The sequence below is a fragment of the Paramacrobiotus metropolitanus genome, unplaced genomic scaffold, assembly GCF_019649055.1.
Source record: "Paramacrobiotus metropolitanus isolate TYO unplaced genomic scaffold, Prichtersi_v1.0 Parri_scaffold0000040, whole genome shotgun sequence".
Lineage (NCBI taxonomy): Eukaryota > Metazoa > Tardigrada > Eutardigrada > Parachela > Macrobiotidae > Paramacrobiotus > Paramacrobiotus metropolitanus.
The window spans coordinates 30,320-49,562 of record NW_026570260.1 but is presented as its reverse complement, the minus strand read 5'-3'; the positions used below and the strand labels follow the sequence as shown (position 1 = coordinate 49,562).

General features: G+C 42.5%; 4 protein-coding genes and 1 pseudogene across 4 annotated transcripts; 3 read left to right on the top strand and 2 right to left on the bottom strand.

Moving 5' to 3' along the window:
• Window positions 1-208: 208 nt before the first annotated feature.
• LOC129590513 (uncharacterized) lies at window positions 209-2,612 on the bottom strand. The gene is made up of 4 exons (XM_055485782.1): window positions 2,189-2,612; window positions 1,640-1,781; window positions 1,054-1,517; window positions 209-638 (listed from the first exon to the last, which is right to left on the bottom strand). Exons 1-4 carry the CDS (start codon window positions 2,349-2,351, stop codon window positions 520-522), a joined length of 888 nt encoding a protein of 295 aa, XP_055341757.1. The 5' UTR covers window positions 2,352-2,612; the 3' UTR covers window positions 209-519.
• An 801-nt stretch (window positions 2,613-3,413) lies between these two features.
• LOC129590519 (uncharacterized) lies at window positions 3,414-7,611 on the top strand. Its single transcript, XM_055485789.1, has 5 exons — window positions 3,414-3,689; window positions 3,750-3,903; window positions 4,142-4,468; window positions 6,975-7,108; window positions 7,385-7,611. Exons 1-5 carry the CDS (start codon window positions 3,530-3,532, stop codon window positions 7,393-7,395), a joined length of 786 nt encoding a protein of 261 aa, XP_055341764.1. The 5' UTR covers window positions 3,414-3,529; the 3' UTR covers window positions 7,396-7,611.
• Window positions 7,612-9,888: 2,277 nt separating this feature from the next.
• On the top strand, window positions 9,889-12,245 carry LOC129590489 (glycoprotein 3-alpha-L-fucosyltransferase A-like). Its single transcript, XM_055485746.1, has 3 exons — window positions 9,889-10,514; window positions 10,696-11,488; window positions 11,594-12,245. The coding sequence occupies exons 1-3, from the start codon at window positions 10,430-10,432 to the stop codon at window positions 12,006-12,008; spliced, it is 1,293 nt and encodes a 430-aa protein (XP_055341721.1). The 5' UTR covers window positions 9,889-10,429; the 3' UTR covers window positions 12,009-12,245.
• A 12-nt stretch (window positions 12,246-12,257) lies between these two features.
• LOC129590574 (uncharacterized) lies at window positions 12,258-13,085 on the bottom strand. Its single transcript, XM_055485876.1, has 3 exons — window positions 12,681-13,085; window positions 12,492-12,617; window positions 12,258-12,401 (listed from the first exon to the last, which is right to left on the bottom strand). The coding sequence occupies exons 1-3, from the start codon at window positions 12,861-12,863 to the stop codon at window positions 12,258-12,260; spliced, it is 453 nt and encodes a 150-aa protein (XP_055341851.1). The 5' UTR covers window positions 12,864-13,085.
• A 1,974-nt stretch (window positions 13,086-15,059) lies between these two features.
• LOC129590507 (prostaglandin F synthase 1-like) lies at window positions 15,060-17,295 on the top strand (annotated as a pseudogene).
• The last annotated feature ends 1,948 nt before the right edge of the window (window positions 17,296-19,243 follow it).

Below are 19,243 nucleotides of genomic sequence, written 5' to 3'. Positions count from 1 at the left end.
TGATCGCGTGTGCAATGGGTGCCGATATGATAACAGCTGATGCGGCAGTATAAACACGATGGACTTTGGCTTAGCTTGCGAGTTTCGGCAATATCGGCAAATAGAAATTAAATCATTTCTGATTTATATTAATACTGTACTTGTACAACTTGCTCTTGCTCAACCGCCATTCTGTAATTTACGCATGAACAACCTTGCGTTCGGGACCAGGAGAACAGCACACAAAGCGACGGGTAAATCGGAATTTTTTTAAATACGCAAAATATGACGAACACGGTTATGATGGAACAGCATGAATTTATAGCAGTATTGCATGGATGACCCATGTACAACTCCAATTACGCCATAAACTACGAGTATAATATTTCTGCATATAAACCCATTTGTCTGACTAACCGGCTAACTGTCATTGCCGGCTTGCAAATGTGAACGCTACACATAATTAAACCGTGTAAAATATTAATTAATTTGGATAACTAAGAAAATGTCCCATAGTAGGCGCAAACGGCGACGAGCAAATCAAAACTGGTCGGTTGGATCAACGGGCCCGGATGGCTGCTGTTGTGGATTTGTTTGCTGGCCGTTATTAGGTGGAATGTTGTTGTTGTTGTTGTTCGCGGGTGTCTGCTGTCCATAAGCTATTAAAACAACAGAAATGACTGTAATCTCAATGTTTCGTGCGCTGAGATTAAAAGATTTGCATGTTCATCGCTCGAATAATTTAGCGAGACTGGTACCCAAGCACCGGCGCGAAATTATTAACCTAATTTCATATTTGAAAATTGCACACTTAAAATTAGTACGTATTATTGATTACCTTACCGGTTTTCTACCTAGGTTTTAAGTCATGGACAGTGAACGTTTATTTGCTATAAATAAAAACTCATCGTTTATATGCAAAAAATGATCACTTTTTGAAAAAACTTTGAGTTCATTTCTTATTTTCTCTTCTGGGTATATCTGCTTAGGCCCTATATTTTGCAGTTATCATCTCATTAACTGATTAACCATAAACCGAGCATGCCATGCGTATATTGTAATTGGTGTACTTACGATCAGCACAAACGACATTGCTGTTACAGTTGTACCGCCACTTGATCGCATTACAATCAATATTACTGAGCCGATTCAGTGTGGGACTGGCCTGTCCTCCGGGATTGGTGAACATGCTCACTCCCGGATTGGCGTTGGTCTGCGGTGTAATCTGCGTGATGGAGTTGTAGTCATAGGCCGTATTCTGTGGGTAGACGGTGACATTGGCAGTGTATGCCGCGTACATACTGGCCCCGATGTTCGCCAAGCTGGTGGCGATGTTGCCGGTAGTTACGGTGATAGGACGGTCGTTGCGCTGGTACTCGTTGCGCAGTCCTATGGCGTTAGCGAATCTGCCCATTATCTGCCGAACAGAGCCGCCACATTGGCCTGGTCCGGTGCCTGGTAAGATGTACATTTTCTGCCCACCGGGGTTGCTGCCGGCCAGATGGCCGGGAACGGTGCCGCAGGTCTGTTGTGCTGCTCTATAAAAAACTTTGTTGTTGCGGTGATCAGAAGTATTAAAGACTATAAGATTTCATAGGTGTAACGATTTTAGTCAGTTAACTGCTCGAGTGCAAAGGTATCCACGAGCGCGTGAACTTACCCGGTGGACGAGACAGGAGACACATAGATGAAATCCCGACCGACATTGGTGGGTGACGGTACTTGGACAAACTGGAGGCAGCCGGTCAGGTCCGTGTTCAGCGCCAACAGCGAGGCATTGATGTTCAGCTGCGTTTGTAAATCTGTTGTGCCATACACAAGTTGGTAAAGGTCACAAAGGCGGTTTTTGTTTTTGCTAGCGAGTCACAAACGCAAATATCTGAATTTACTTTCCGTCGCTCCACAAAAGTAATTTAGCTAGTAGAAGTGGGGCAAAATAAATCTACACATCTAACATCGCAATTGAGAACGCTTTTTGCTTTGTTTGTTCTGATTTTTATCAGCTGTTAGAATTCATATAACATGCTGATGACAAATTAGGAATAAGAAATAAGGTACTACCGTAACTATTACCTGTTCGGTAAGGCTATATGATTTTGCATCGTCCAATTTGCATTCAACTCGATTCCAAAATTTTAATTTGCTACTCGAGTAGGCATTCTGATACCAAGCTACAAACATTCCACAACATTTTCCTATATTTACGTACCATATCTGGCCTTTTCCACGTAAACGGGAACACGCACATAGGGATCGGTGTTAAACAATACCGGCCATAAAGTGTATCGTGGATCATTAGTACTCAAAATAGCCGCATAACCAGAGTTTACGCTGAAGCACAATAAAAAAGCTAATATAACCAGTGCAACCATATTGTTTTGCAAGTAATTACTGCGATGTAATAAATAAACGAAACCCTGGAAAAGGCACCCGATATCTCACAGGCACATACAACATAAACGCTATCTCGTGACCAGCCGCTAAATGCACATTTTGTCGCATTTATATGCCAGCTGATGATGCGAAGTAATGTTTTATTGCGCAAAATCCCGCCAATTAATATGCCAGTTCTATTAAACTTCAGACAATGTCAAGGCAGCGCTGACTGTGCACCGAAACAAAGGTTAACCATCGTGTCGTCTTCGGAAATAGAGTTACGTGCGTACATGTTGCGGTCTTTATACAGTATATGCGTACATCTTGCAGTGCAGGATATGATTACGTAATTAGTGCTTCGGAAACGCTAAACTAAGCGAAATTCTGGTTTAAAAGATTCCGATTTGACAATAAAACCCACTATAACACATATATTTATATATCAGAATGTGCTCGCAACCCTGCGCATGGTATTTTCATTTTTAAAACGTCGCTATGCAAGGAAGAGGTTCCAAATGCATAATTTATTATTGTTATACAAGTATGGATAGAAATAACTATAATCATTAAATTTGTAACATTTCATGACTTAAAACTGAAAAATTAATTTTTCTATCAGGAGATGCTTTTATTTATTGCACATACTTAAGCAGCTGACTATCTGCACAAGAAAAGAGGTTGCGGAGCAAGGCGAGAAAATAACAAATCAAAACGTGCTGGAGTTACTACGGGGTACGAGTATATGAACTTGGTGGCAAGAAGCGCTTTTTTTGCGCGTTAGTGGTGTTGAGTGTAAAAATTGAACGATTAAACGATTAAAATAATACTCTGTGCAAATTTACTCCAGTTGCAATACTGAGTACTATTCGCTTAGCAGCATTAAACCAGGTAGATTATTAGCGTTGAACTTCATCGACTACAATCAATGCAAGACGGGCATTTGCTGACTATGTTGATACAGAATGCATCTCGATTAATATTCGCTAAGCGTGACATTATAAATATTCACTATGCGTCAAATTTCCAAGCTGACATCGCCATTGTAAAAACTTCTACCTCCTTCGCAACGCAGTTCTACTTCGAAACTGCCACGACTGGGCGTTGTAATGCATGCAACCTGGTTGCAGCGTGCTACATGTAAATAAGTACGTAAACCGCAGTCTCACAGCGTAAAATGACCAGAGAACATTTGTGCATTTTTGCATTTGTATTAACCGCATCGCTGTGCCGCGCAGCGGTCTTCAACTCCGATGCTCGGTACAATACCTGGCAGAAGCTCTTCCCCACGGATCCTTACACGCGGATTCCAGTATACATTGATACTGCGGCCTATGGTACATCTTACACGACTGGACAATGTCTTGTCGTCTGATGGTGTTCTTCCTGTATTGTAGCGGCCAGTGGGGACACGACAACGGTGACCAACATCAACAACGCCTTACTGCAAATGAACACGGATCTGAACGGATGCATCCAGTTTATCGTACTGCCATCGTCCACCAACGTCGGGCGGGATTTTATGTGGATCTCCAATGCTTATAACAACGGGTACGTACGTAATGATCTGCCGCCAGCAAAGCATTTAATAACTTAGTTATTGTAAGTTGCATTTGCCATTTAGTATCGATAAGAAACGTTACATACGAATCGGCTGATGGCGTACGAATGCCGAGTACGTAAGTTACTAACACTCAGCAGTACTGGAATAAGCCATAATATACTGCACCGTTTTAACGCAAATACGAATACCATTTATATCATAACTTTATCATATTTTTATATACAGAACCGTGTCTACAACGTGTGCGACGGTCCCTGGCCACGAAATGAGTCAGGCCGGGCGCGGCCAGAAACTCCTTATTGTCGGCGGCACCGGCGCCGGAAAATGCGGCTCCTCCCAACGACAGATAATGGGAAAGCTAGCTAATACTCTCACCCTGCGCAACGAGTACCAGCGTCCCGACCGCCCCATTGCCGTAACCATAAACAACATTGATCCCTCGTTGTCCGGTGTGGGAGCCGGCATGTACAGCCAGTACTCCAGCGCCATCATCCAGGTGTACCCCTTCAATCCGACGTACGACTTCAATTCCATCACACAGATTTCACCGCACCCTGTTAATAACATTTATATGGAAAGACAGTTTCATATGTTTCGGATGAGTGGCTCACAGATAACCGCATATGATTCACAGGAGTGCATGTCGGTTCATGCAAACCGCTTACAGCGCTGACTGATAACGCCTAGGCAGTCATAACTTTATCTCGTTCGTAACGAGTAGCGTCGTGGTTCGGCAAATTTTGTTCGAAAATACTAAACCTAACTTCAGCTGCCAACTGCCAAGCACCTGTCGGCATCTGGTTAAAACACATAAATCAGCATTTTTACTGGCCAAAGCTTTTACTGGCCTAAGGTTTTGACACTTTATATAATATTGTTATGTTCTACACTAAATATTTTTTCTTCATTCTAATCAGTGAAAAAACGAAAATGCTGAAGTTGATACGCGCTCATGCATCGTCATCGTGAAAAACTGTGAAAATATGGTGATCAGCCGGTGCACTTTCCGGTCTCCCCATTGTGCGCGTTCGATTGCGCAAGTACGTACAGTAATTACAATGCGTTGCGGGGCTTCCGAGTTCCGACCGTATTACGAGAATCCTACTCTATTAAATAGTATATGGATAAGCCAATGTAAAACACTACGCAGAAAACCTCTATAAATCTTGATGTACCTTAAAAGTTAAAAGATAGATTCTTCTTCGTTTTTTTGGTTATTAATAATTAGTCATGAAACCTGCCTCTAACCAGTAATTATGCATAAGGCGCAGTATGCACCATTATGCATCTGCATATACGTATACTACATAATTTTATGTATATAGATATATGTTGGTAGCACTTCATAAATATTACATTAATCACCTTCACAGATCTAGAGAGCGATCTGTGTAGACTACGTACAGAGAATACGCACAATAACCGAGGTATGACTTTCGAACTACTGTATTTTGGAAGCAGCTAAAAAATGAGTAGATACCGTAAATGAAAGTCGGCATGTGTAATTTTCACACGCGCTATGAAATACTAACCGATTACGTTAATTACTTGAAAAACTTAATGGCCTGTATCTGTAAATTAAACCGATTTCTAATCATGGTAAGTACAAAACCGAAACGGTCCGCTTTTATCTACAGTAAATACTGCTAAATTCTAAAACAACTGCATGTTTATAATTTGTGATAAGTGCAAAACTGAATTATTCCAAAAGCCTAAATACCTGGTATACCGGCGGCAAAGTCAAACTCGTTTAACTAAATACAGCTCGATATATTGATACTTAACATATGTACCTATATTAGTATTAATAGTATATGGCTATATGTGTACTATATATAGTATGTATGTACACACTAACAGTGCACTTGCAGCATATAAAAAAAACCGCCGAAGTACTGTAATACTTTGTTTATTTCCATTTTTCCTATTTTTATTCATTAATTATATGATTAATTCACAGAAGACATTAAACAGTTAATGGCTGACCTCCCACAGCAGACGCGCACGGTCGCGTACATGATAATATTACTGTTATCAAAAAAGTCTCTTATCAGGATTTCACACGGGGTCGCGTCGCAACGGCTGACTGCGCCATACAGTTCAATTGCGCGCGGCAAAAATTGTCAGTGTGATGAAAACTCAAAACTTGATATTTCACTCGATCGCAAGCTTCATACCGCACTGCACCACTAAATCTTGATTTCACTTGTTTTTACGTTTCCAAATAAATAATTATCGGCGGCAGCTCACATGGAACTATTTAATTTATTGGGATAACAACCGGGAGCATCAGGCTGTGTCATTGCGTCTTTAGGCAAAGATTTTGAAATCGTCTGAATAGTGCAGCCGCATTTTATTACGAACTGATGCCTGCCTACGATGCTCGTATTTCTTTTCTTTGGTGAATTGTTGCACGGTTATTGTGCGTATTGCACTGTTATGAATCCCTGATTGCTTCTCAATCAAGCCGCACGTTAAAATTTTAATGCTAATCAAGCCAGAATTGGAGTGGATGGTTTGTACAAACCATCCACGCAGAAACTCGGCAGCTGTCTGCACAATGCAGTGAGCAAAAGTTCTTTTCCAGGAAAGGATGAATGCCATTTTGCCCAAACTGTGATTAATTAACTGTTCGATGCCAGTGTCATTTCTGTATCAGCCGAAAACTGTTGCCACATATATACATACACCACAACAACCGAATCCAGATCGCCCTGCTGAATAATTAAGAAAAGCGCCGAAACAAATGAATCCGCACAAGCGCATTAAGATTGCTAGTATCGTACTACAGAATACATATAACGGATAACATAATATTTAGAATACAACCGCAATTAATTCATAAACGATTGGGGCAGGGAGGGCACAATTTGTACCGACAAAATTATTACGTTATGTCGGATTACGACAAAAACTTCCAGGACAAATTTTGTCTTTTTCTAGACAAAAAAACACTGATTTAAGGGTGATTGTGATTCATACGTTTCCCGTCTGAGTTAACGTCTAAATACATGTACCGATATTACTATGATTCATATTTTTATTATTGATGGGGGCAGACAAACGCGGCTGCCGGCCAAACCATGTTCACTAATCCCGGCGGACAGGCAACGCCCACCCAAGCTCGCCTGAGCGCCATTGATTGTGCCGCGCTAGCGTGGAAATATGGGTGCTCCATTGCCTGCCAAGATCGTAAGCACAGTAAAAACCGCCTTAAATATGGGACAGTGATGCCGGGTAGATTACTGTACACGAATCCACGCGGCGCAGTAGGCTGTGCTTACATATACCTAAATAAACAGCGACATTAATCTTTTTATTACTGTAACTGTACTGCATGTACGTACCAGAATTGTAGACGTAAAACGATTTAATGAAAGTAATTTTTAAGGTCCGGCACTTAACCTTGATTTAAAAAGTTGTTCTGTATGCAAAAAAAATTTTAATGTTGTTCTTGTTATTTCTTAGCTTTCGGATGAAGTCATCGCATGGAAGGGACGACTAGTTGGAAGAGTTTATTTAGCGCGAACAACTGTATTTAATTATGTTCGGAATTCGGAATGATGCGTTTATTCGTTGCATTAGAATATGTTATTTAACACTGGAGTACCAGAAACCACGATTAGTTAATGAACCAGGATCAGTAAATTTAAACGAGAAAAGTACTAGAACTACTCGTAATATCACAGTGTGAAAGGGCACGCGCTGTACGAACTACAAAGTGCCCTGACGCGTGGCGGGATGACACAGCCTAAAGCAGGACCTTTATTGGATATTCTTTAATCTCATGATACTGCAACAGTTAAAAAGAAGGGTACCCTTATAGGCACCCCCTAAAACCCCCGTATATTATGGGCACCCCTTTTCGCACCCCGTTTATTATAGGCACCCTTTTTAGCTAAAACGATATATATACATAGTAGATTCAGTGTTGTTAGGTAATAATGCAGCTTTATTCAGATAATAAATTAATTTTTTCCAGTAATTTTTTGCAATACGTAACTTCTCTAGCACGAGTCAAGTATGTACATCAGGCTTTCCAGTCGATAATAGGATGATTCGGCAAATCAGCTGGCCTAGAGCGAATTTGTATTGCCCCTTTTTGGTGAGTATAAGGTCGTCTTTCTCGTTGGTCAGCTCATTTATTGGCTTCCTTCCAAGCCGTTATCACCTTGGGATTTTCTCAGCTTGTAATACTATTGAGCGGCGACTTTTGTGAATACGATGTTCGCGGGCGATACTACACCGAATACAGATCATTTCAGCAATGTAGGAAAAAACCATCAGGCCGCACTGATTGGACCCGGCAACAGAAACTCGACAATGGGAAATACTACAGTGACCCGCTTGTGTTCGCCACCGTACAGCATGGATAGGTGCAGGTGCACAATCACGAAAGCGCTGGGAACTTTCACATGTAAATTCGTTTAAAAGGTGATTAACGATTCCCTCAAACGGACCTTCACCACGATTCACTTCTTCCATTTCCATTTCTCGTTCTACATTATATTCATCGGACGTGGCCGCAAATGCTGGCTGCAAGCCTGATGCGAGCTGGGCATTGATTTCGTCGGATTATAAAGTGTACCATACGAGCCCCAGAGCCGTTATTTTCGTTTTCTCTATAGTGCACGCATTTGTAAAATTGTTTTAAACTTATTAAGGGTTGGCTCCAGAGCTTTAACATCTAGTAGTCTGCACTATGCACGATATTAATCAAAAATGGGTGCCTACAATAAACGGGGTGCGAAAAGGGGTGCCTATAATAAACGGGGGTTTTAGGGGGTGCCTATAACGGTTTCCTAAAAAGAAATAAACTACTCGGGTAGTCAAACTTTACTCGTAGGTTATAAAACTACTATAGTACCAGTAAGTAGTAGATAATAAAGATCATCAGCAACGTTTATGATAAAAAGTACTTCGCGAGTTGAAACAACGAGCGAATGACACGGAAACACTAAACATAGAATCACCCAATAGGGAATATCTAAGCGAGAGTACTCGGGGCACAGAATGGAAAAGGTTACCAACCGATGCGCGCTATATGAGTTGCCGATATGGGGAATTTTAATTGATAACAGTGCCCAAAAGAATGACAAATAAACACGTTCCAACCACGGTGTAACCGCATCCGTTTCTAGGGCCTGCCGCACTGTAACCTCCTCCAACTGCGACGTAGTATTGGCATGCCTTCCTGGTTTGACTGCCAGAACCAAGCCCTCATCTGTCCAGTTTCTTCCATCTTTCCGCCAATTCATCGACACAGTTAGGGTTTACCGACGTGCTCCAGAGGTAAGAATCGGATGGAGTGTCGACGCATGCCAAGCTAACGGAAAGTAGGTTTGCATCCGGCTCGTGATTGCACGTCCATGCTAGACACTGAAACCAGGGGCGAATGGTTTCCCTTGCGCTAATATTTATTTGATTAGAAATCTAGCGTGCGAAAGTTGGCACAACTAATTCTACAGCACTGCTATACTTACGAGGGCATGGTCATCATCTTTCCCCTCAGAAAAAGTATTGAATTGTACCCTGGTTAGTTAGCAACTCGAGTGGTATTTAATTAACGAGACCTTGTTCAATATTGCGGCCTTTGCGGGAATGCCAAGTTAATTCCACTCGTTCGGAAATGGAACAATAATTACTGGTCCGCAGTAATCTAAACAGTCAGTTCTTAATTTTTCGGCTAATTTCTTTTGCAACACGGCGTCTAGACATGCTTCATGATAAGACAAGGCGAGCCAAGACGGGCGTGTCAAAGGCTCGTACGCATGCAGCCGCAGCTTCATAAACCATCCGGCACCAAGAAATGTCCAAACACGATCGCCTGAGCGCCACTGATCGAGCTATCCAGGCGTGAAAGCTCTTGCCCTTTTGATCCAATATTTGGCGCGTGCAGAGAACGTGCTCGTAATATCGTGATCCCGTGCTACGGGAACGATAAAAACTTTTTTATCGGCTGCGACATTTATTGTGCGACGATCACCACATGGGCAACAGCCGCACATTGTATCCGCGCGACGCATGTATTTCGCTGCCATCGATCCGGCTGTCTACTCCCGCGTAGCTAAATATTTAGAAAGACATACTTGAGTGCGGTTTGCGGTTTATGTTATAAATAAACCTGTATGCAGCAACACATCAGCCGACACTGTTTACATTTTTTTGCCAGCCCGGTACCGCTTCCGCCGGTTGTCAAGCCAATATGCAGCAGATCGGCTTGAGATCATCATTGATCAGACTACTTATCTTTTTCCGCCAGAGTGCCTGCTTCTCTTTCTTCCAGACGTGTACATACTTCCGTGCTGTCTTGCGGATTTTTATTGATTCACAATCAGAAATGTTCGTTCATTCGAAATCGAACGCTTTATACCGTTGGCCGGTTGGCGGTAATTTATATGTCGATATATTGTTCAATGAATTTGCCATTTCATTACAGTATTGAGAGCTAAAGTTATAAAGTTCCAACGTCTTACATATTCCGTTTGTTTGTTAAAATGTCAACTGCTGCCGATGCCGATCAGGAACGATGTGGTCAGCTCTTTAGTCACGACGTTCAGACGAAGACGGCTGGACTTTGCTCGGAAAGATTGTATCGGTACGTACGCCGTTGTGTCGGGAAATTTCAAAAGTGTTTGCACACTACAAATTCATTCTTAACATTATGTTAACAGCTTGAGCAACGCTGGATCTCTACACTGAGAAATCTTTTTTTTTCATAATGCCGCAGACGCTCGATTGTGTTTTGACTGATATCTTATCCTGCACACATTTTACAGAGACCTCCAAAACTAAAGTCGCTGTTCGCTTTGCCGTTTGTATGACTATTTTCGGGCTGATATACCTCTGTTTTGCCAATACCAGGCCAACTAAAAATCAACTAACGGAACGTCGTATAATATCGTTCGACGACTCCTTCCGCCAAAGCAGCGATTCTCAACCGCAGCCAGCTACTAAGAAAACCGTCAACGGTCAAACGCATCACATTCTATTTTGGACTACTTTCTATGGAGACCAGTATACCCCCGCGTTACGTCTCTTTCAAGAAGCAGAAACAGGAATAAAACAATGCCCATATTCGAACTGCATCGTTTCCAGTAACCGGAGCAAATTACTAACTAGTGGTGCGGTCGTATATCACATTCGGGATTTCGCCTTGGATCAGCTGCCACCGACACGGTTACATCACCAATACTACATTTTTTACGGGCTGGAATCGCCAGTGCACACGCGCCAGGATTTCCAACCCGGGTTCTTCAACCTGACCTTCACGTACCGGTTGGATTCGGATGTGATTACGGACTCGTACTTTCAGCACTTTCGTCCGTCGGTGTGGAAGGACAGCCGAGAGTTCGATGAGGCGCTGCGAAATAAAACAGGATTCGCGACGACGTTTGTCTCCAACTGCCAGTGGATACCCAGTCGACGGGATTTGTATATGACAGAGCTGGCAAAATATGTGGATGTGGATGTCTATGGGAAGTGTGGCACGAAGGAGTGCAGCACGGATACGCCCGAAATTTGTGATCGGCTAGTGGCCAATTACAAGTTTTATCTGGCTTTCGAAAACAGGTACCGTTTTATAACTTTGCTGCTGCATTTTTGTTTTATTTGTCAGTTCTATTCTCATAAAAAAATAGCATTCAATCTACAAAATAACTGCAATTTCTTGCTTAGTATCTGCAAGGATTACGTTACCGAAAAAATCCATCGAGCCTTAAATCACGCCGCAGTTCCCGTTGTCTATGGCGGTGCCAACTATTTCGCGATCTTCCCCAAAGACTCCTTTATAAACGTTATGGATTTTGAAAACCCCAAAGCCCTTGCCGATTATTTGCTCTTTCTAAACAAGAACCCCCAGGAATACCGCAAGTATTTCCAGTGGCGCGTCAGTGCGGCCACGGCCAAATTAGCAGCCGGACTGGAAGCTCGTAATCTGTCGTGGTGCAGAATCTGTACCATTCTCAACACTAGAAGTCCAAAGAAGAAGGTCGTCACTGATTTGGGTCGGTGGTGGAATGGGAAGGTTGGTGTGGTGCCAAGGATAGAAAATAATAAATGGAAAATGAATCCGTCCATTCCGTCTGTTTAATTACTGAGCAATGAGCCACTGCATTAGCTGTGTTACATACTCCTAGCTTGTTGGTTTTAGACTGCTTTTTTATAGCTTGCAACGGCGAATCTCCATAGTTCTTAGAAGTTGTAAATAAACCTAAAGTGACGCTTGCGCTTATATCGTGTTTGTGGACTTGCCGCCTTATGATTGCAGGATTTGTTTTAACTTGGCGAATGCGATTTTAAAATGCAATTATGAACAAACAAACGTTTGCGCACCAAAAAATCAGCATGCCGAGTTGCAGCGCGTTGAAATATTCAGCCAAAGCTGCTCCAACTGTGACCGTGTGATTTTTTCACTGTTCACGGACTTTTCGTTGTCGGCTAATTCCGAAAACAGCAAAACGTAGCTAGTGATAGCCCCTGAAGCCTGCGAATGCAGTACCAAATGTAACGTACTCTCCGTTCGTTGCTCCTTGCAAAACGTTGTGGCTTTTAAAGGCCGCTACACTGCGCTTACCATAATTACGGTTTCCCTCGTGACTAGTATTCCGGCCATACTGAATCCCACCGGATGCAACCGATACTCTGCCCCATAGTGCTTGAACACTTCATCGTTCCCTTGTTGCATTGTTATACGGAATCCCTGTAATTCCCCATAGTTGGTTATTCCATTTTGTCAAAAGCACCTGTGCCCGTACTGCCTTACTTGCTCAGTAATATAAATGAAAGTGACAGCGTACAGCGCCAAAAAGTAAACGGATTCAGTCAGTCCCAAAAGACGATGTGTTTCCAGACTGCGATTAACTGCGTACTCCATTGCCATCATGTAAGTACAAAAGGTCACGTTACTCAGAAACTGAATGTACATGAAAGCGTTAATCCAAGACATCACCGAATCGAAAAGCTTTGTTAACTCCACAATTTCCCGGTGGTGCTTAATTAGCTCAGCGATTTGTGATGTTCTCTGTTCGGTTACAGGTTCATCAAGATTGTCCGCGAATTGGCTAAAAAGCTTACCCAAAAGCAGAGCAAATGCAGTCGTAAAGACTTGCAGTGACAACTGGCCGAGACTGGCAAAGCGGAACAGAGTGCAGTAAATAACATACACAATTTTAAAGCGTTTAAAAGAGATGTGACCTTTCACCACGGCATAATCAAGACGGATTTCGTCGCCTATTGCCGACACAATATCATCTTCAATGATTCGGTAAAACGTCACCACAAATATCAGGAAGAAATTCACGCTGATGAATGCGTAAATCTGCAGTTTCCTTCTTGTGGTCAAAAACATATCTGCATGAGCTGTGGCAATCTTTACGCAGTGCACTACAAGCTCTCTGGATCGAAACGAAATGGAAAAGTAGAACACCGCCGCCACGACATCAAACATATACGTGCTCAGACACAGAATGATGACGGTGAATGATGGGGTATCGACAATGACCTTTCTGGAAAATTCGGTGTACGAGCAGTAGCATAACGCGCAAGTTTGAAGCGCTCCGGATAAAACCGTCAGAGCTATCCGACAAAGCCTGTAACGGTGAGTGTTTGATTGAGGTACAGGACAGGTGAAAATAGCGAAGATTTCCAAAAGATTGAGCCATATATTCCATATTCTTTGCATCGAGGTTGGCTTTTTGTCAGTGGATAATCGTATCTCGATTGGAAACGTATCAACAACGTTAGGTCTGACTTTTCTCATTCTGTGATTGCATGTAAATGTTATAATTATCACCAAACGTCTTCAAGGCTCATTGTGAAAGGGAAACTCATTGGTCTGCCTGACAACGTGAGGAAAACGCGACAGACGCTACTTGTAGTCAGATGCATCTACCACTACCTACGCCACCACCAGTTACAACATGGCAAGATGTATCTAAACTGCAGTGGTTTAACATCACACATAAGCATTTACATAGAACTGCATTCATCTGCCGGTTGTGTTGACCACTGCCACCACAAAAAAATTTTTCCCGGCTCTTGCCTCGAAGATTCAAACGACCTACCCCACCTGCACGTGTGCGCATGCAGCTGGAATACAATATCAATCAAGCAAACGTTGCACCTGTTTTCAAACGTATGTACACAGATGACTTTGTAAACTTGGTGCATAAATAGTTACCATGGTCAAATACCGCCGAGACCTACGGGTGTGGTATGCAAAAACGTAAAAATGAGGAGAAGTACTTTGTTTGATGCTAGCGAGTTACAACAATCGGCTCAGAAAAACCTGCGATGCAAAGAAGACAATAAAAGGAATATGCCTGGAAGATCGTACTTTAATTAGCATAAAAAAGGACGTTGGCGAGAAAAACTTTGGCGGATATCAGATTATTGAAATTAATCTGCAACTCTTGAGTTTTGCTGTGTGAAATTTGCTTTTCGCGCTCCCTAATGTAACCATCTGCGGGTGGCAGCGTTGCAGTCCGCTCCGAAAAAAAATGAAGACATACAAGTACTGTACTGTACTGTATTGTACTGTACACTGAACCACATTGAACCCCGTATGTGCAGTATTGTACTTGTACTCGTACAACGACTGACAGCAGCAAAAAAAGAAACTGATGGAATAACAGCTGATGGATTTTAAATTACGAGTACTATATTAGCGGAACCTTTTTGGCTTTTTATAAAATTAATCATAAGGCTTGTTTACACTTTGCCGGTGGCGGTGAGTGATCTGTGAAAAAATCAGTTTTATTATCAGACGGTTCAAGTTGATTGTATCTGATTGTCGGAAAGCACTCTTATCTTTGTATGTGCCTGTGGTACCGTCACCGTTTGCACCGCTTCCGTTGGGTTGCCTACGCGCTTGTTCTGCATCAGTTATATCTGTATGCTGACTGTCTGTCAGCTTCTCAGTTCTCCTGGCTTCCCAGTTTTATTTGTCCAGCATCCCTGAACGACACAATGGCTGTCCAACATACAACTCACACTATTACCACCATTGCTGGTGTACAGATGCCGCGATTAATTTACGGAACAGCTTGGAAAAGGTTAGAAAAACTTATCGACATCCAAAATTACTATACTCGATAAGTCTTCTCTCTGTACCCGGATAACGTTTTGGACCTGAAGACAGGGATCCATGCCATTCCATGGTGTTGAGATCTGTTTGGCATTTGTTTGTTTACGTTGTATTATTTACAGACGCGACGACAGATTTAGTGGTGAAAGCTGTTCTGGCTGGTTTTCGGGGCATCGACACAGCATGCCAGCCCAAACATTACCAGGAACCGCTGGTGGGGAAGGCCCTCGCCACTTTGCACGAGAAGCACGCAATTCCCCGCGAGGATTTGTTCGTGCAGACCAAATTCACCAGCGTCGATGGGCAGGATCCACAAAATATTCCCTATGATCCCCGGGTAAGAATCTCGCCTTCCTTTTAATTTGCCAAAATAAGAAATGTAAATGAAATGTATTCCGCGATTTAGAAGATTTTCGTTTGTTGGAACTGAGCGAAATTTGAGGAAAGTGATTCGTTTGAAACAGCTTAGAAGCAATGATTTCTAAAATCCAAGATCACGGCTATTTATGATTACTAATAACCTGATGAGCCTCCTGATAATGCTGCTGTTAAGCAGTAATTATTTTGATCAAACTGTTGTGATGTTAATTTTGTGTTGCAGTCTTGTGTTTGCATTTTGCCACTTTGGCATAGAACGATGAAACTTCTGTGAGAACTTTTCGCTGTACAACATTATTAAGACCACGGACCATGGTATCTCAAGTTTACGAAGCAGGCGGAAAACGAATAATAGTAACATAAGTATTTTCAAGTACCTCCAGTTTACTGAAAAGCAATTTTACACTAGGAAAACTCCTATAATTATCTGCATTTATTTCGCTATTTTATTTTATAAACTATAATGTCTGTATTTTTTATGTCTGCTAACTGCTGTACAGAAGTACCCACTTTACGAAAGTGCCGCGGACGACAGAATAAAGAACGATGCGAATATTCTAAAGAAAATTAAAAGGAATTATCATTATGAAAACTGAAAAGAAAAACTAAACTTCTCTGTTCTCAACAAAAAAGTTACTAGCGAAACGGTGTGACATCATGTGGAATTCCTTTTCTAGTTATGAAGGGTCGCTCTCTAGGTTTTGTTTCCAGATGGTTTAAAATAATGGCATGTTATGATTAAATGATTTAAATCGTTGTCGGATTGCTGTTAATACGACGAACATTGACTGTTTTGTGTTACCTACAAATACGTAATAACCAAAACATCTAGCGGAAACTGTCTAGCCGTAAAATAAGCAAACATTATAATTTGAAATTTGACTAAAATGTTATCTGACCGTCCGTATTGTCCGTATTGCGTTGTTATTGTGCAGCACTGCAGTGCTATCTCTTGTGATAATAGTTTGTGAGACATTTTTTAAAAAAGCATGCTGACATCACGTTATTTGAATTTGAAGGCTTCCTTAACTGATCAAGTCCGCCAGTCCGTTTCAGCCAGTTTGCGCAATCTGCAGACGACCTACATCGACTCCCTTGTCCTCCATGGTCCTATGCACAGCCACCAGGAAAACATGGAAGTATGGCGTACCCTCGAGGACTTCCACCCCAGGGCACCATCAGACAATTGGGCATCTCAATTTCTACCGTCTGGCTGAATTGGAGAAGCTCTTCCATGACGCCCACATCAAACCGGCCGTCGTACAGAACCGCTTCCACGCCGAGACCGGGTACGATGTGGAGATCCGCGCGTTCTGCCGCAAACACGGCATCATCTACCAGAGCTTCTGGACTCTGACGGCCAATCCGCATCTGCTGCGTAGTGCCGTGATCAAGGACATGGCACACAAACGGCAGGCCACGGTGGAGCAGGTGTTCTTCCGGTTCTGTATGGATTTGGGCATTGCACCGCTGACCGGGACGAAGGATGAGCGGCATATGAAGGAAGATTTGGCAGTGCTGGATATGGAGCCGATGAGTCGCACCGAGGTGGAGCAGATTGAACATCTGATGATCCGCGAGTTCAGTGGGCACCAGGCACTGCATTAATTATGGTGTCTCCCGGTTTGCTGATTATTTTATGCCCGCATTTTGGTTTTTATAGACGTGCTGAGTTGCGTTCAATTTGGCCCGGTTTTCTAAAAATTCAGTGTTTCAATGTTGTTTCTGAATGGTATTGCGTGTATTTGTTATGCCGCGATGACGGCTTTATGAATGTTTTGGTTTGCTGAGCTTTTAAGAAATGGAAAGATTGCCGAAGATGACGTTTAATAGAAAGTGATGTGCATAATGTTATCTTATCAGCAACTTGTACGGCTACGCATCGAGCGATGAAAAACAGTTATCTGTCCAATTATGCAACAGAAGCGGCATAAAATTAGCAGTACTGCAATTTTGACGTAACACGATATCGTAGATACAAGTATATAATGCATATATAATTATTATGCGATACTTCTATATAATTTTACTACGATAGCCGCATCCTCGATACCGGCGCAAAGTGGGTGATATAACGAACAGTGATACGAAAAGCAAATGGGTACTTATGTAGACATAAATTAGGTAATTTTTTAGCAAAGGATTTATTCAGTTCCTCCCTGCAAACGCGTCAACATAAGAAATCTGAACTAGAACTTGTTAAGGATACAGTACTGTATAAAGGATGTTTGTAAGGTTATTGCTAACCCTTTCCGCTTTGTTGGTGGTCACCATCCGAGCGGCGGTGTTTATTCAGGACGCGCGCTATGGATTATGGCCTAAAATCTTCGGCGACGTGCAGACACGAGTGCCGGTGTACATCGAGACGGGACGATACGGTGAGCTGCGACGTTGTTTGACGTGCTGTCCACCTTAATTATGCGCTTTGTATCCATTCTGTAGTTGTCGTTACAATATGTAAAATGGTTTATTGGGCAATAGCCGCCATAACAACAAAAGTGCAAGCGCGGGCACACTACTTTACAGTTAAAATTTAAAATTAAGTAGTTCGTGTAAAATTAAGTAATTCGTGGTAAAATGATTGTTGTACTGCGAATTTGAGTAGATGCCACGACACTGGCGAATATTCGTCGCGCGATCGATCAGGTGAATGCCGATCTCAACGGCTGCGTTGGATTTTTCGAAGTGTACACCACCGCGCCCGGCCTCGACTTCCTTTGGATCAGCGACACATTCAATTCCGGGTAGGAAAACACAGAACTTTAAAGTTCGGTCGGACTAGAAAACGCAAACAGTGTTCCCGTTTTCAATAATTTTAAATTTTAAGTACGTATATTTAGACCGTAATTCCGTCTTAGTTTAGACGGTAACATCGGTTATAAACTTATAACTAATTAGAAAAAATAAAGATAAGTAAGTACTGTCAATTGTTACTGTCATGGCTGTTTAATTTAACCAGCAGAAGAGGGCACGGGAACTTAAAACTGACAAAAAAATCACGCCCGTTCTCATTGCAGAAGGCGATCGTAGTCCTTTCCTAATTGTATGCGTATTGTACAATTATACATACTTGTACTCGTATACACAGCATAAAACACAATATACGTATGTATATCTATATTATAAATACACATACATACTGTTATAATTATGTTGTAAAATATTAAGCAGTATTCACTTTCAAAACGGATGTATGTGTATGTAAATGTAGCACCTCCCGGGTAAATTTAGCGGTTGTATCTGTATTATTTAATACAAAATCGTTTATATATAAATAATTACTGACAATGTCTCGCTATCGCAGAACCCGTGCTCTGCACTGCAACGGCATACCGGGGCGAAGCCTGGAGCAGGCCGGTCGCGGCCAAAAAGCCATGATAACGACAGGCGGTGGTGGCGCCGGCATTTGCGGCGCTTCCCAGCGCGGTATCATGTCAGCCCTGGTGACCAGCCTGGGCCTGTTGCCAGAATACCGTCGACAAGACCGCTCCATCACTGTCACCGAGGCCAATGTAGACGCAGCCTATACCGGGCAGGGCTACTATACTACTCTCCAGGCTGCCCAGATTGACACAATACACACTCCTTCGACTTCAACTCCATCACCATGGTGGAGCGGAATACCCACGCCGCATCCGGTCAGGTGGTCTTTAGCACGACGCCAACGGACCAGGTCATCGGCAATCTGACGCGCTTGAGTCTCGGCGACTGTAATGCGATTAGGACGAAGTATACTTGTCCGACGTTCTTCCAGTGCAGCAATCGTAAGCCGCATTTAATTTAGTTGTCATGTTTGGTTTACTTAAGTTAAAAACGTGTTGGTTAGCACTTAGCAGTATCTACCACAAGCACCTAGCAGTAAT

What these genes read in the sequence shown, in the direction of transcription:
- LOC129590513 (XM_055485782.1), bottom strand. Translation starts at nt 2,351, where the DNA reads ATGGTTGCACTGGTTATATTAGCTTTTTTATTGTGCTTCAGCGTAAAC. An exon ending in CGTGGAAAAGGCCAGATATG is followed by an intron (nt 1,782 to 2,188) that starts GTACGTAAATAT and finishes ATGGCACAACAG; the next exon opens with ATTTACAAACGCAGCTGAAC. An exon ending in TCTCCTGTCTCGTCCACCGG is followed by an intron (nt 1,518 to 1,639) that starts GTAAGTTCACGC and finishes AGTTTTTTATAG; the next exon opens with AGCAGCACAACAGACCTGCG.
- LOC129590519 (XM_055485789.1), top strand. Translation starts at nt 3,530, where the DNA reads ATGACCAGAGAACATTTGTGCATTTTTGCATTTGTATTAACCGCATCG. An exon ending in CATTGATACTGCGGCCTATG is followed by an intron (nt 3,690 to 3,749) that starts GTACATCTTACA and finishes CCTGTATTGTAG; the next exon opens with CGGCCAGTGGGGACACGACA. An exon ending in TCCAATGCTTATAACAACGG is followed by an intron (nt 3,904 to 4,141) that starts GTACGTACGTAA and finishes TTTTATATACAG; the next exon opens with AACCGTGTCTACAACGTGTG.
- LOC129590489 (XM_055485746.1), top strand. Translation starts at nt 10,430, where the DNA reads ATGCCGATCAGGAACGATGTGGTCAGCTCTTTAGTCACGACGTTCAGA. An exon ending in TGCTCGGAAAGATTGTATCG is followed by an intron (nt 10,515 to 10,695) that starts GTACGTACGCCG and finishes CACATTTTACAG; the next exon opens with AGACCTCCAAAACTAAAGTC. An exon ending in TATCTGGCTTTCGAAAACAG is followed by an intron (nt 11,489 to 11,593) that starts GTACCGTTTTAT and finishes TTTCTTGCTTAG; the next exon opens with TATCTGCAAGGATTACGTTA.
- LOC129590574 (XM_055485876.1), bottom strand. Translation starts at nt 12,863, where the DNA reads ATGTCTTGGATTAACGCTTTCATGTACATTCAGTTTCTGAGTAACGTG. An exon ending in TCATTTATATTACTGAGCAA is followed by an intron (nt 12,618 to 12,680) that starts GTAAGGCAGTAC and finishes GGGGAATTACAG; the next exon opens with GGATTCCGTATAACAATGCA. An exon ending in CGAGGGAAACCGTAATTATG is followed by an intron (nt 12,402 to 12,491) that starts GTAAGCGCAGTG and finishes CTGCATTCGCAG; the next exon opens with GCTTCAGGGGCTATCACTAG.